Genomic DNA, 13370 nt, shown 5'->3' on the forward strand with positions numbered 1-13370 from the left:
CCTTATTTTATTAACATGATAACTTATTTTCTTTTTGAATGTACCGTACCCGGTATTTTGAAAAAAAACATAATTAAAAAGAAAATCGGGTCGGGTAGATTAGTACCTATATAAAGGACCAAGTATTTGATTGTCCCTCCTGTGTCCCTCTATACTCTTGTGCGTTTATTGGTTAGTTGCCTGTCACTGTCAAACATGACAAATTCCCATATGTGATAATTGGATAATCCCAATACTTTTGAAATTAACCGACTAGTCAGTTGCTTTGGTCGGTTGATCTACTTGATCTTTATTATATTAATTAATGATATTAATTCGTTGGCTTGAACCCAGTTGTGACTAAATTGTGTGTTCAAGAATTTCTTAATGATGGCTGAAACAAATGGAGAAGCATATATTATGTAAGTTAGTTTTGCTTTGTATGTTTTGTGCGCAGCGCATATTGCCGTTGCGAAGAAAAACGTATCTCTTGTGTCAACTTTAAAAACTTAATAATTCGAATTATTGTATGTTTACACCCATATGTTGCGCGTTGAAGTGGTAACCAGCATCATTTTTGCGTGATAACAGGTAGTTAACAAGCAAACTGGATCAACATTCTGAAACACCATCATCTCTCTATTCTAAAGTGATTACTGTTATTGATGCTGTTATATTTGAATATGGTTACACTTTAACCTCCACTACCTTTTTTTATTCTTTATGGGTATGTTTAATAAATCTGCCCCTATGTGTTGGATCAACTAATTAGATCTAATGTGTTTTGTTTATACTTATTATTTCTGAAATGTTTCATTAACTTGGTTGAATTGAAAGATAAGGATACACTGACCATGACCCTATGCCATTATTTGAGAAAATATTTTATATGCTTATTGTAATGTTTAATGTAAGCCTACATAAAAATTTAATTTAATAGGTACTATGAATAAGGTGGCATACAATCAGCAATGCAAGTACACAAGTCATGATAGATAGTGCATACCTACTTTGAAGATTATTTATATTTTTTATGATGCAATTAATAAATTGTTTTTAGGTGAGATTAATCGTCTTTTAATGTACTTAAATGTAAATAATTAATCTGATCAATAAATTAAATTTAATGAATGTAGGTAGGTACTCAGGCCTGAAATATTTATTAGCATAAGAGAAGTCATCAAGTCATTTAACATGCTATGTTTAAACAGGTTAACATTTATAGGTAGTTAGGTATGTTGGGAGGTAGGTAGGTATATGGATTAAATAAAAATCAGAAATATAAGTAGGTAATAAAATTGTCCCTTATCACCATAAGGTTCATCATATCCATCTTAGGACTTTGTATCAACAGTGGCTGCAAGTTGTCTTTAATTACTTGTGGCTCTGCCCACCCCATTTGGGATTACGGGCGTGAGTTTATGTATGTATGTATGTAATAAAATTGTCATTCATACCTACTTGTGGTAAATATCTACTGTAGGTACCTACCTACTATCCATAATTGGAAATCAATGGCACAATCTGAAGTAAATAAAATGTGGGAGACAAGACAATGAAGCTAGTACCTAGGTACCTAATATAATTATATTAATATAGATATGTATATATTTTAATTAAATTCGCAACCAAGATTTTTGAAAATTCAGTCCCCAGATTGTTCCTAAAACTCCTCAGTGTGTCTCTCTTTATTTAAATTGCTTAAATATTCCTTTTGCAGAAATAGAAAAATATACCTATTTAGAGTAGTGATAATAATAATATAGAGAGCTGTTTGATAAAGCCAGAGTAATTTGGGTTTTTTACTTTAATTGGCAGTTATTGTTCATCATGAGCATGACTAATTTGTCGGTGTAGGTGTGAAATCCCTGAAAATTTCTTTGACACACTAGTTATTTTTTACACTTTTAAAAACACGCTTAAAGGTTTTAAAAGCACATTAGGATTCTTCCGAATCATACGCGCTGTCAGAATTTTTCGTTTAGTATTATGAAATTATAAACACTATTACAGAAGTGATAAGGTTGATTTTGTTTCGTTTATTTTGGAAAAATGGTGCGTAATGTCACTGCACACCGGGTAACATCTAAACGCGCCAAATTTTAATACTTCAATCAACAAAAGAAAAAATAATACAATGCGTACGATTCGGAATAATCCTATGTGCGTTCAGCAATAAAGCCATGATAAAAACAACATAACTAAAGTTCATTAGTTAACTTTGTGTAGTGCAGGAAGTAACACATAAATCGAAAATTTAGAACAGCAGCTAATGGCGCCACCACTTCTATTTCGGTGTATTGTGCCGATGCCTCGGCCAGCATCCGTCCTCCCTCTGTCCTCCTCTAACACGCCGTTTTCCCCTCTTTGATCCCTATTCTCGTGAATGAAGCGTCAATATGTAGGTACTGTCTACCTCGTTCGGCGGGCGGCGGACACTCCCGAATCCCACACGAAGTCCCGTCCTATATTCGTTAGTCGAGAGCATGGAATCATCTCGTATACACACTGTGCACTTACCAAAACAATACTACGTCATTTACTCATTACAAATTTGTTTATTTACGTTTTTGTTTTAACGTACACGGGTAGAAATAAGTGTTTATTTGTCATATTAACCCTAATTACTTAATGATGTAAATTATACATAAGTGAACTAAATAAATTCTCGTTATCTATCAATAGTTGTCGAGTACGTGGTTAAGTCAGTGCTCTTTTGATCTTGCCTGTGTCGTGGTACTTGTTTTTTAAATGCGTGTTGATTAATATTAGTGCTGTCTCGTTAGTTTTATTTGCTTCTTTAAATTTATAAATATGGCAACGCTGCCGCGGATGCACGGTTCGAAACACGGAAGTGCTATATCTTCGCCGTTTAGGTAAGTGATTTAAAATGTTACTACCTACGTTATTTATGGTTAAAATGTCAGCTAGAACCATTAAACTCGAACGGTATTAACTTTAATAAATAAATACCTACACATGTGGGTATAAATAGTATATATAAATGTATAAAAATACAATGCAGTAACACGCAAAATCATACAAGTAGGTACCTAAAGAGGATATTTTGTATGTTAAACTATTCAATAAATGTCACAATTGTTAATATGTAGTATTATTTCGTGTGACAGTGTCATAATTTTCCGCATCTATTTTAAGAACTCTGTGTCTACTAGGTATACCTACCTATTTGTCAATCAGTTCCCCACTGCATCAGGTGTTGCCAGATTCAGGGAGATAAGTAAGCTTGGAAAGAAAATACTTGTTTACAGGTTAAATAATGAAAAAGTAACCCGTAAATTAAATACCCAAAACTGTCTCAACTCGAGAACTGTATTCTCCACAATGTTAACATACTAGTGATTTGGGCACTACATAAAAAGCGCGCGTAATTTTAAATCAAACTGCACAATTCACTTAACGCATGCTCATAGGTAATTCTTTTTGTTTGCAGTACCAGTCCACGAAAACTTCAAGAAATGTCTCTTCCAAATACAGAAGGCCATGGTAAGAAATCAGGATACAATCAATAACTTTAAGCAACTAGATACAAAAAATTCTAGTACTTAGTTAAAGTCGTTGTAACGTCTAATAATTTCCATATTTGTTAACAACAGATGTAACAGCAGCCAGTGGAGTTAGTATGAAACAGTACGAAGATCAGCTTAATTCACTGCGCAAAGAAAACTTCCATTTGAAATTGAGGATATATTTTCTGGAAGAGAAGCTAGGTACCGGAGCACCGCCAGCAGTACAAGTTAGTAGCTTTACATAGTGTTAAATAAGATCCCATAAAAGTGAACTGTTTGAAGGCAGTAATAATAAAGCCGTTAAACTAAGGGTATCTAAGCATTTTTTCGCTCCAGTGCTCTTGTCGCGCAATTATATCATCGGCCCATCCCAAATGATTTCAGGGTTTACTCGAGCATAACGTTCGACTTCAAGTCGAAGTTGAGGAACTAAGGAGACAGCTGACTGACAAACAGGAGTTACTGGCCGCAGCTGCAGAAGCTATTGACGTCTTAGAACAACAGGTTATATTCCCATCCCTGTTTGTATTTCTTCGTTTTTTTAAATTAAATCGAACCTGATATACGTATTTTATTTACAGGGATCTATTTCCAATGATAGTGTCGACGCATCACTGAACAACAGCATGCCTGTGAAAAAAGATGTCAAAGATGTATGTACTACTAAGACTTTATTATAACGTCCTTATTAAGACCTTCATTTAAACGGAATGAATTTGTTTTAGGAAAAAAGAAACGTAGACGATACGTGCGCAGAGTCGGAGTCAGCTGGGTAAGCTTACTAAATACCTATTCGACTATGACAAACTTTACCTTACTACAACCGCTAATCCCTTGCTTGTTTTTTATACTGTTATTTTTCCAAATATACATGTTTTAATTTCCTTACAGGGATTATCTAGCTGTAACTGTCAACAATGATGATTTGGTACGTAAATTAGTATTTATATAAAATACATTATTTTGTTTTATTACTATGTTTAACGAATTTATTACTCGTTCAGGATGAACTTGCAAGACTGAGGAGAGAAAACCGAAAAGCTCTGCAAATGATTAAAGGGTGCATGAAAAAGATACAACAACAAGATAAAGAAATAAAAAAGTTGAAACTGGTTAGTAGTATTTACTAATTATATTATATATTATCACCTTTTTGTGTACCTATTACGCATAGTAACGTCAATATAATTTCAGAATAAGGAATTAGTTTACGCGCATGTTAGTGACTCTCAGTTGGAAAAGTATGAAGAAATATTGAAATGTAAAGATGAGCACATTAAGGATTTGGAAAACAAAGTCAGGGAACTTCAAAAAAGCGTCGAAAATATACACACTCATGATACGACTGGGTAAGGATTCGATTTAAAATTACTTAAGTATTTCCCCTGTGATTATTTTAAAAAGTTATATAAAACAATTCTTATTTTAGGAACCTTCAGCAGTTATTAACTCGGCGATTGCAGGGATTGGCTTATTTCCTGGATAAATTACTGTCACACAAGTAAGTTAGTTACCTACTACAATTAAAATCTGTATTATCAGAGTTCTCTAGATAGTACGAATTCAAATTCAAAAATATCTTTATTCAGTAGGTATGACATTAAAATAATGATTACATTAAAATAATTATTTGTTGATATTTTTAGATGTGTTCTTGGCGAAGACAAGAAAAAACTAGCAGAGAGTATATTGGAACAAAGTTTAGCTTTGCCTGTGGGATTAAAATTGGATGAATCTATGGCGCCCGAAGAGTTTACAATGGAGGAAAGCAATCTAGACATCTCGCAATCATTGAGGATGGAAGATTTGACAATGATGTTTGGACATCACATGTTATGCAGTGATGATACCAATAAAAATTCGCCGAAACGGTCCTTAAGACATTATCCACAGGCAGATTTGATGTCAGAGTCCGAGTGCTGGTCAGAACCTGACAGGAATGTATCACTTGCTCGAGTTGGATTGTGCGACACGGGATTGGCGATTCGTGAGTCTGTTTCCGATAGTAATCGTTACCGGTCACGACGATCTAAAGTGTCATTTGGGTCTCGTTCTGAAGACAACAAAGCAAGCAACGATGGTGCTTTGCTCGATGAAATAACTGAACTTACCAAACGTACTGAAGAATTAGAGGACGAAAGGAATGATTTGAGCAGTAAACTAGATTTTGCTATGACACAAATTAAAGATCTTATTACGGAAAAAGATGAATTAAAGGTTGTCATAGCAGCAGAACGTTCAAGCCTCTCGGAATCGAACAAAAAATTGGAAATTATGAAGACCACTATTGCAAATTTAGAGTCTAGAATAAAAGATGTTGAACAGCAACTAACAGAAGCACATCAAGTTACAGAAAAATTGCGATCAGAAAGACAAGAGTTAGAATCAACGTTTTTGGAAACAGAACGATCGTTAAGACGTGCTGCTGATGAAGCTACAGTTCAAGCATCACAAGCCGCGTTAGAAAGAGCTCGAGCGCAACATGACAGACTTCGCATTGAAAGAGAACTGGAAGAGACACGAGATAAATTAAACACGGTCACGGAAACTAACGCACAGCTGGAAATGGAAGTTGCTCGAAATGTGGCTTTACAAGTTGAGAATAAAATTGTAGCTGTACACGAAGGTCTTGTATCAGAAGAAGACAGACCAACTTCACCAGACCAAGGCATTGATAGTGACAGACTGTCTAGCCTTGAACAAAATGACGCTGTTGCTTTATCACCACGTAAGCATGCCATTTTCTATTATGAACAAATAGTAAAGTATCTTACTCGCGTTGATATCGGGATGATATTTCGACAAAATTGTGGGGGTCCTGAGTAAAACTCAGATTGAGTAAAATACAAAATAATTGAAAAAATGTGTTTTTCAAGTCTGTTTATTAACAGGAACATTATTTTATTTCCAGGTTCATTATACGAAGAAAACGTTACATTAAAACAAAAGCTCGCAAGAACAAAAGCTACACTAGCAGATACCCTCGCGCAGTTGAATGCGGCTAATATGAGGAAGAGAAGTGTGCAGCGCGCTATTTGCCGCGAAATTCATAAAACTCAAGGTGTTCTACGTAAAGCTCGCGATCAGCTTGAGAATCAAAACAATTAAAATTGTTTAGGTATATTTCATTATACCTACTAATTCAATAAATGGTCCTTTTAGGCACCTACAACTTACTGAATAGTTTAAGCAAGAATTTAATGGACTACTATTACGTGTTCATTACTGTGATTTGACATAGTGTAGGATTTGCTAATCTTTTTTAATCTTTTGTTTAATTTGGTATGCAATCAGTTTAACCATAACCAGTCCATTTATGTTAACTTGTATAATAGTATTAATAATAATTTTACATTAAAGTATGAATTAAACGTTGGCTTCTTATTTATTTTTTATGTAGGATTTATTATTTTTTCCTTTGCTTAAAACAAACAAGGTGAAATAAAAGTATAAAATAAATAGCGGGAAATCAAATCGCTTTTAATTACACTCGCAAGAAAAAGTCTGTATGTATAAGATCTAAAAGATGCAAACTGCTTACGAATATAATTTACAAACTCCAAATTACGAGACGTTAGGCTACATCATAGCTGCTGCGAATCTTAAGGATAAGCATGATAGATCAGCTCCGTCGCACTTTCATTGGAAAATTCTAAAATGCAGGTAACCGTCCGTACCGTGCCTATTTATAAATACATTTCCAATGTTTTATTTCATAATAATAATAGAATTTTGTGTTTTTCGTTTAGGATGATTATTTTTTCCAATTCATCCATATTGGCGTGTCCAGATAAGAGTGATGTGAAACGAGTTCATATTATTTTCAACAAAATTGGGGATGACTTTGACAAACTCAATTCATTGTTTTTAAAGTTTTCTCTCGTGCAAGTAAGTGCATAGCTAACAACTTTGTGGTCAATAAGAATTTTCAAAATATATTTATACCGATAAGAAAATATCCGTACATAACCTTCGGCTTCCTTAAATATAATTGTACCTACTCAGGAGGGCGCAATACGACAGGTAACATCGGAAAAATTTCAAGCAAGCTTACATTATACAATCACTGCGAAATTAGCTCCACACTGGAATGTTTTAGGACATGAATATCTCATCAATAACAGAAATTTTCTAACAAGCAATGAGCCTCAGGATGGAGTCAAATTTAACGTTTTTATTAAAGGTGATTTTTTTTAATTATTCTTTGAATAGATTTGATGTGATAAGCTTTCGTAAAATATATGTTTTGTACTTTTGAGTTTATATATTTTAAACCTTCGAGTTTTCTTGAAAACAAACAAAATGTTCACAGATCAAGTGATATCGATAAATCTCAAACCAGTAAAAATACATATAATGCGATCAGACGAAGATTTTCGCCCTGGCGAATGTATAAGAGTCCTGCCGAGGTAAGTTAATAATATAGGTTTATTTTTTCTGTCCGTTGAGAGGTAGAAGACCAACCTTAGCAACTCTGGTGTCAGTCTGGTGGGTGGTGATTATTGAGCCCGGCCGGCCGTAGCCAATGGCTTAATGTGTCGTCCGAAGCACGGAATCATTTCATATTATGTGGCAGTCTCACAAAGTGATTTACGTTACACGTTTCCTCGTCGGGACTCCAACCAAAGTCAACCAAAGACCACAGACGAAGGATAGCTGTCTGTCGGTCTTTTTATATAAGATACACTTCGCCGAGTGTGCGCGGGAACTTCACGAGTTAATTCTACACACACCTAGTCGGCGGGCATTTCATCCTTATACGTATTGTGGATGGGTATATACCACCAATCCGCACTAAACATTTTGCCACTGCCTTTTTGATGTGAACAGCGAAGGATTGGAACTGTTTGCCGTCGTCTGATTTTTTAACTCGTTATAATCTGGGAGTTTCAAGGCTAGAGTGAATAGGCGTTTGCTAGGTAAGCGTAATACCCTAGACCACATCGTCACTTACCATCAGGTGAAAATATGGTAAAACGCGATACTTACTGTTATTTAAAAATAAATCGGACCCAGGACCTCCGGATCGTGAGTCTAACGATCAACCACTGTGGACCACGGAGGCACGTTACATATTTAGTTAAACCGTAGAGACGTGATGTGTCTCATTTATTTGTAAAGGTTGTAGGTAGATATGACGGCTACCTACCCATAGAATAAGGAATAATACTCCGACCTAACTTTATTTTCTGTTTACACTACATCACCGATAACGGTTCTTAGATACCCAATTGAAGTAGGGAAAATTATGTTTACTTCTATTTTCTTTTTCTAGCTTATTTAAAGCCACTGTTAGTGACGTGTATGAAAGCCTTCCCGAGTCAGGCAACTTCAGGACATACAAAGATTTGCGTCGCCATTGGAAAAATATTGTAAGTTATTTTTTTAAATCCTGTTATACCTTGTCGTTGTGAAGGATTCGAAAACAAGTAAGTTTAATAGTCATACTTAATCATAACATAAAAACCTACCTATTACATAGACGTCCCACTGCTGGGCACGGGCTTTCACTCAATCAACCATTAACAAGGGTTATTATTAACAATAATTTAATCGATAATACAAAGTAAAGCTTAGTAAGTCGCTAAGGCGGCCTTACCGCTAATAGCGATAGCCGTGTTACCTACTATTTCGTAAAATCTGTTACAGTAACTAAACGGTGCATTATCTATCATAGATTACTTAATAGCATATAAGTAAATGAAGACGGTTAATAGTTAATAAGTACTTAACTATATATATACATTACTTAACTATGGCATTGTTTTCTTCATAGCATGGATACCGTTTACCCGAAGAAGAAGGGTTGTACTGCACCATTCAGTTTTGGCGGGGAGAACCTTTGCTTTATCCAAAGATATGTGTGGTCAGGCATTTCCCAATTATAACGCCAATTCCTAAAACTGAAGAAGTTAGTATGGTTTAAGTACCTATGGGAAGTGCCCCTATTTTCTTGCTTCTATACTTTGTAGGTATACTTATACACGTTATTCATATTTTTCGATTTACAGAATGCAGTGCTTGCAAAGTTTCTAAGCTGTTTAAACTCTAAGATGTCTAGTATGCTGGGCATGCCACTGTCTATCGTTCAGCCAAGCTACGATGACGTAAGAAAACAGGTGATTAATAATTCTTGCGAATTAAAATACATTCGAATAACTTTTAATTGGAAGTGCGAAATAACTAGTTACTAGGTAAATGCTAGGTAAGTTAGTAAGCCCCAGATTTCCAGACACAATAGTATGGAATGGATTTGGATTTTTAAATGCAACAGGGCCTAACGACCATATATTATAGCCATTTTAACCGACTTCAAAAAAACGGGTGACTGTCTACTTTTATGTTTATTTTTCAAAATCCTTCTCGTTTTTTGATAACGTAGCGTTTGATACCACGTAGATACCGCGTTACTGGCGTAATCATCTTTTTAGTACCTATTTACCTACTCTTTCTAGTATTACTCGACTTCATTATTAAAACAAAAGTAATTTTAAAAAATATATAAACAGCCTTACACGTCCCACTGCTGGGCACAGGCCCAAAAAAAACGGGCTTTAAAATCTATCGAACAAAAAGTAAAAAATATATATATATTTTTGGAATACAATGGTAAAAATAAATGCTCCACTGTGGTTACTTACGACAACTGGTGGAACAAACATGCAGTTCGAATCATCCTCCTATTTGCTCCGACTTCAGAATTTAGATTCTAACATTGTATTGATCAAAATATTATTTCTTACTTTTTATTATAAATTTAGATAGAAGTCGCTTTATTTTTTATAAATAACTACATTTATTTTCTAAAAAAAATGTAGTAGATCTAGTTACTTAAGTACATTATACTTTTGCAGTTTAATGAACGATTCGACGATACTCAAGCTGTAAGTTTGTGCACACCGACTCAACACGTTGGCTCATCTCGTCTTTAATTAATAATGCTCAATGTTGGGAAGAAATTAAAAAATACTAATTCAATGTATTATTTTAATCACATAATATACTTACTTAATAAATATGATTCGTCGTTATGTCATTTGTGTTATTTAGTACATAATAGTTTGTCAATAAATATAATACTAGATAATTAATAATAGGGCTGAAAACGGTTAAGGTACATGAGGTTAACCGCTTGCATACCTTAACCGCTTACAAGCCCTGGTACAAAGTGCTTAGCAACTAAAAAGTTCTGTGATTGTGAAGTTCCGAATTTTATAACTACTCTCTAAGTAAGTCAATATCCAGGTAAGTCAATGAAAGGAAGTAGAAATAGAAAGAAATTGAAATGCAAAGTGTCACCCCACAAGCACTAAACATTTCAGTTGCAGGATATGTAGTCAATAAATTAAAATATTCAATGTAGTCCCACCTAAATATACAATTGGCGATTTGTAGAGTCTTCTGCGTTGTTAATAATAAGTAAAATTCGTAAGTAGGTAGGTATGTGCCATCTTCATATCGCCTATTGCATCCAAGTGCCATTAAGATTTTAAAATTTACGGCGATGAAGCAATAAATGATTGTTTAAAATTATATTGGTAAGGTAATTGTAAAATAATTATCGAGTATAAGCAGGCATAGGTGATGAAACGAGAGTAATAGGACTGCGCGGAGGCGTCAAACCAGTTTGTCCAACAGTTTGGTTGAAAAATGTGGCTACCGACGGTGACAGATTTCTATGCGGATGGTGTGAAGAGGTGCTGCTTCCTGGAACCTGGGACAGAATAGGTAGTAATGCGACGATATCCTTGTAAGGCAGAGATTTCTAGACACGACAGTACAATAGGGTTTGGGTTTTTAAAAGAACATTCGGTCTTATGACTTTAAAGTTAAATGTACTAACTTACAACTTAAAATACTTACCCGAATATCATAATTATGCATTGCGTTGTGTGCAACTAACTGGCATTTCCTGGTAGGTATTTAAATATTAGGTACTTATCTCAGGACCTGCTTCGTTATTACTAAAAGTGCTTGCAAGTTTTCTTTCGGCTGCTTGTGGCTCTAAAGGGGTGGGCACCCCTTTGGCGATAGTACTTATAAACACATACATAAATGTTCTGTCTACTTACCAGTCTATGTTGTCTTGATCTCCTAGGAGAAGCATTTGGAGTGACGTTTCTATTCGTTTGGATAGGGGACGTATTGAGCAAATAATGTAATTTATATCCTTTTGACAGCATCTCCAAAGTTTTACCTGAATTAAAAATATTTATTATTATGACTTAAATAGGTTCTAGGTAGTGAGGGTCAACGCGGAGAGGCGTATAAAATATTTTTTGTTTCAAATACCTACATATTTTACACAAAATATGTAAAACCGGTTAAATATTGCAATACGATTTTTCTGGTCCAAAAATGTTCTCGAAACCGATTTTTTTATCACTGTCACTGTTGTTTCGTAGTCGTTTGCAACTTGACTAAGGAAACAGGTGTACCTAGTTACTTAATAAATTCATCAATAAATTCTACACTACACGTAATACAATCCTGTTGTTTTATTAATTCCTGTATACTTAAATACAGATTTTTAAACATAAATACCGGCTTACCTGTTAATGTCGTGGGAATATTTGTGTTACACCGTCCGGTTTCTAAAATTCTTAACAACGCCGATATATTATTGAAGATAATGGCTACAGCAGCACCATCAGCCAGTTGAGAGGAATCACAACAAGACAGCAGGAAGGTCCATTTATCTGTATCCCAGTGAGCAGTGGAAAACACTGCTAATTGTAGGGTGGATGCACCTAAAAATTATATTAAAAGCTATGGAATGCATCATCATGGACTTTATTTGTAAACCTCTAGAAGAGAAACGATCCACCAATTCCACCATACGTTGCTTTGCGCTATATCTCATATCAGGCAGTATTTTCGAAGAAAGCTCCCAGTCGGTTTGATAGGTATTTTCCGACACGGTAAACATTTATCGTCATATTTAAACCATTTTATACAAAACCTCTTGAATCACTACCCCTTGGTGGAAACAGTATGAAAGTCGATTTTATAGTTACATAGTCCATTTAAAGAACAAAGTATCCTACTATACTTAGCAGTAGCAGCAGCTTGGTTGCAGGCTGATCACCTAATTGTCCAAAAGTAAGATGATCCGTGCTTCGGAAGGCACGTAAAGCCGTTAGTCCCGGTTACTACTAACTGATGTAAGTAGGCACGTAGTGGTTACATGAGTCACGTTAGCCTTTGGCGGCTCAATAATAACTCTGACACCAGGGTGGATGAGGTTGGTCATTCAACTCACAACCCACACGATAGAAGAAGACTATACTTAGGTACATTGTTTATAAAGTTTAGAAATCTACTTACCAGATTCGCCTAAGAGATGTGGGTTGGCTCCATATTGAATAAGTGCCTTGACAACAGAGCATGAGCCATGTCGAGCCGCCAACCTAATCGGCCATCCACCTTCGAAGTTCGGATCCAATCCGTTATTCAACAACTCCATCAAATCACTTGCATTATCGCTATAAATGCACGTCTTTATTTTACTATTCATTTTAAACGGCTATAGATGAGATGAAATTATACATCGAAAAATGGACTGCTTTTTAGCGAACTCTTGGTGAGTGCAACTACTTAATTAAAGAAAACAGATCAATGGAAACGTGAATACTTATTGATGTGTAGGTAAATGATAATATCAAATGCCGCTGGCTCTACACCGCTATAGTTAGGTACCCTCTTTGCAGTAAAGAAAAAACTGGTAGAATACCTAGCGGCCGATTTGAAATAAAAAAAGTTATAAATTACTTAATACGAAACTTGATGAACACAATAAACTATAACCATTTGCTCATTAATTATGAAACTTGATAATTGTGAGTGGGGGCAAACGTCAAA

At 35.0% G+C, this 13370-nt stretch overlaps 3 protein-coding genes across 4 annotated transcripts; 2 read left to right on the top strand and 1 right to left on the bottom strand.

Annotated features, from left to right (window-relative positions):
- The first annotated feature begins 223 nt into the window (after positions 1 to 223).
- Positions 224 to 6880, top strand: LOC126382090 (centrosomin). 2 transcript variants are annotated; one of them, XM_050031834.1, is made up of 12 exons: positions 224 to 401; positions 3434 to 3486; positions 3597 to 3736; positions 3894 to 4013; positions 4091 to 4162; positions 4235 to 4281; positions 4401 to 4437; positions 4514 to 4621; positions 4704 to 4858; positions 4939 to 5010; positions 5156 to 6237; positions 6421 to 6880. In XM_050031834.1, exons 1-12 carry the CDS (start codon positions 367 to 369, stop codon positions 6615 to 6617), a joined length of 2118 nt encoding a protein of 705 aa, XP_049887791.1. In that variant the 5' UTR covers positions 224 to 366; the 3' UTR covers positions 6618 to 6880. The 2 variants fall into 2 exon arrangements, with proteins under 2 accessions (XP_049887791.1, XP_049887782.1); XM_050031825.1 differs by lacking the exon at positions 224 to 401 and adding an exon at positions 2430 to 2855.
- Positions 6881 to 7035: 155 nt separating this feature from the next.
- Positions 7036 to 10540, top strand: LOC126382417 (uncharacterized protein C18orf63-like). The gene is made up of 8 exons (XM_050032294.1): positions 7036 to 7172; positions 7259 to 7397; positions 7515 to 7692; positions 7822 to 7918; positions 8785 to 8881; positions 9286 to 9420; positions 9521 to 9628; positions 10364 to 10540. The coding sequence occupies exons 1-8, from the start codon at positions 7036 to 7038 to the stop codon at positions 10439 to 10441; spliced, it is 969 nt and encodes a 322-aa protein (XP_049888251.1). The 3' UTR covers positions 10442 to 10540.
- On the bottom strand, positions 10483 to 13213 carry LOC126382424 (uncharacterized). Its single transcript, XM_050032307.1, has 4 exons — positions 12837 to 13213; positions 12062 to 12259; positions 11582 to 11706; positions 10483 to 11223 (listed from the first exon to the last, which is right to left on the bottom strand). The coding sequence occupies exons 1-4, from the start codon at positions 13024 to 13026 to the stop codon at positions 11068 to 11070; spliced, it is 669 nt and encodes a 222-aa protein (XP_049888264.1). The 5' UTR covers positions 13027 to 13213; the 3' UTR covers positions 10483 to 11067.
- Between the last annotated feature and the right edge of the window lie 157 nt (positions 13214 to 13370).

Source organism: Pectinophora gossypiella, chromosome 1 (genome assembly GCF_024362695.1).
Source record: "Pectinophora gossypiella chromosome 1, ilPecGoss1.1, whole genome shotgun sequence".
NCBI lineage: Eukaryota > Metazoa > Arthropoda > Insecta > Lepidoptera > Gelechiidae > Pectinophora > Pectinophora gossypiella.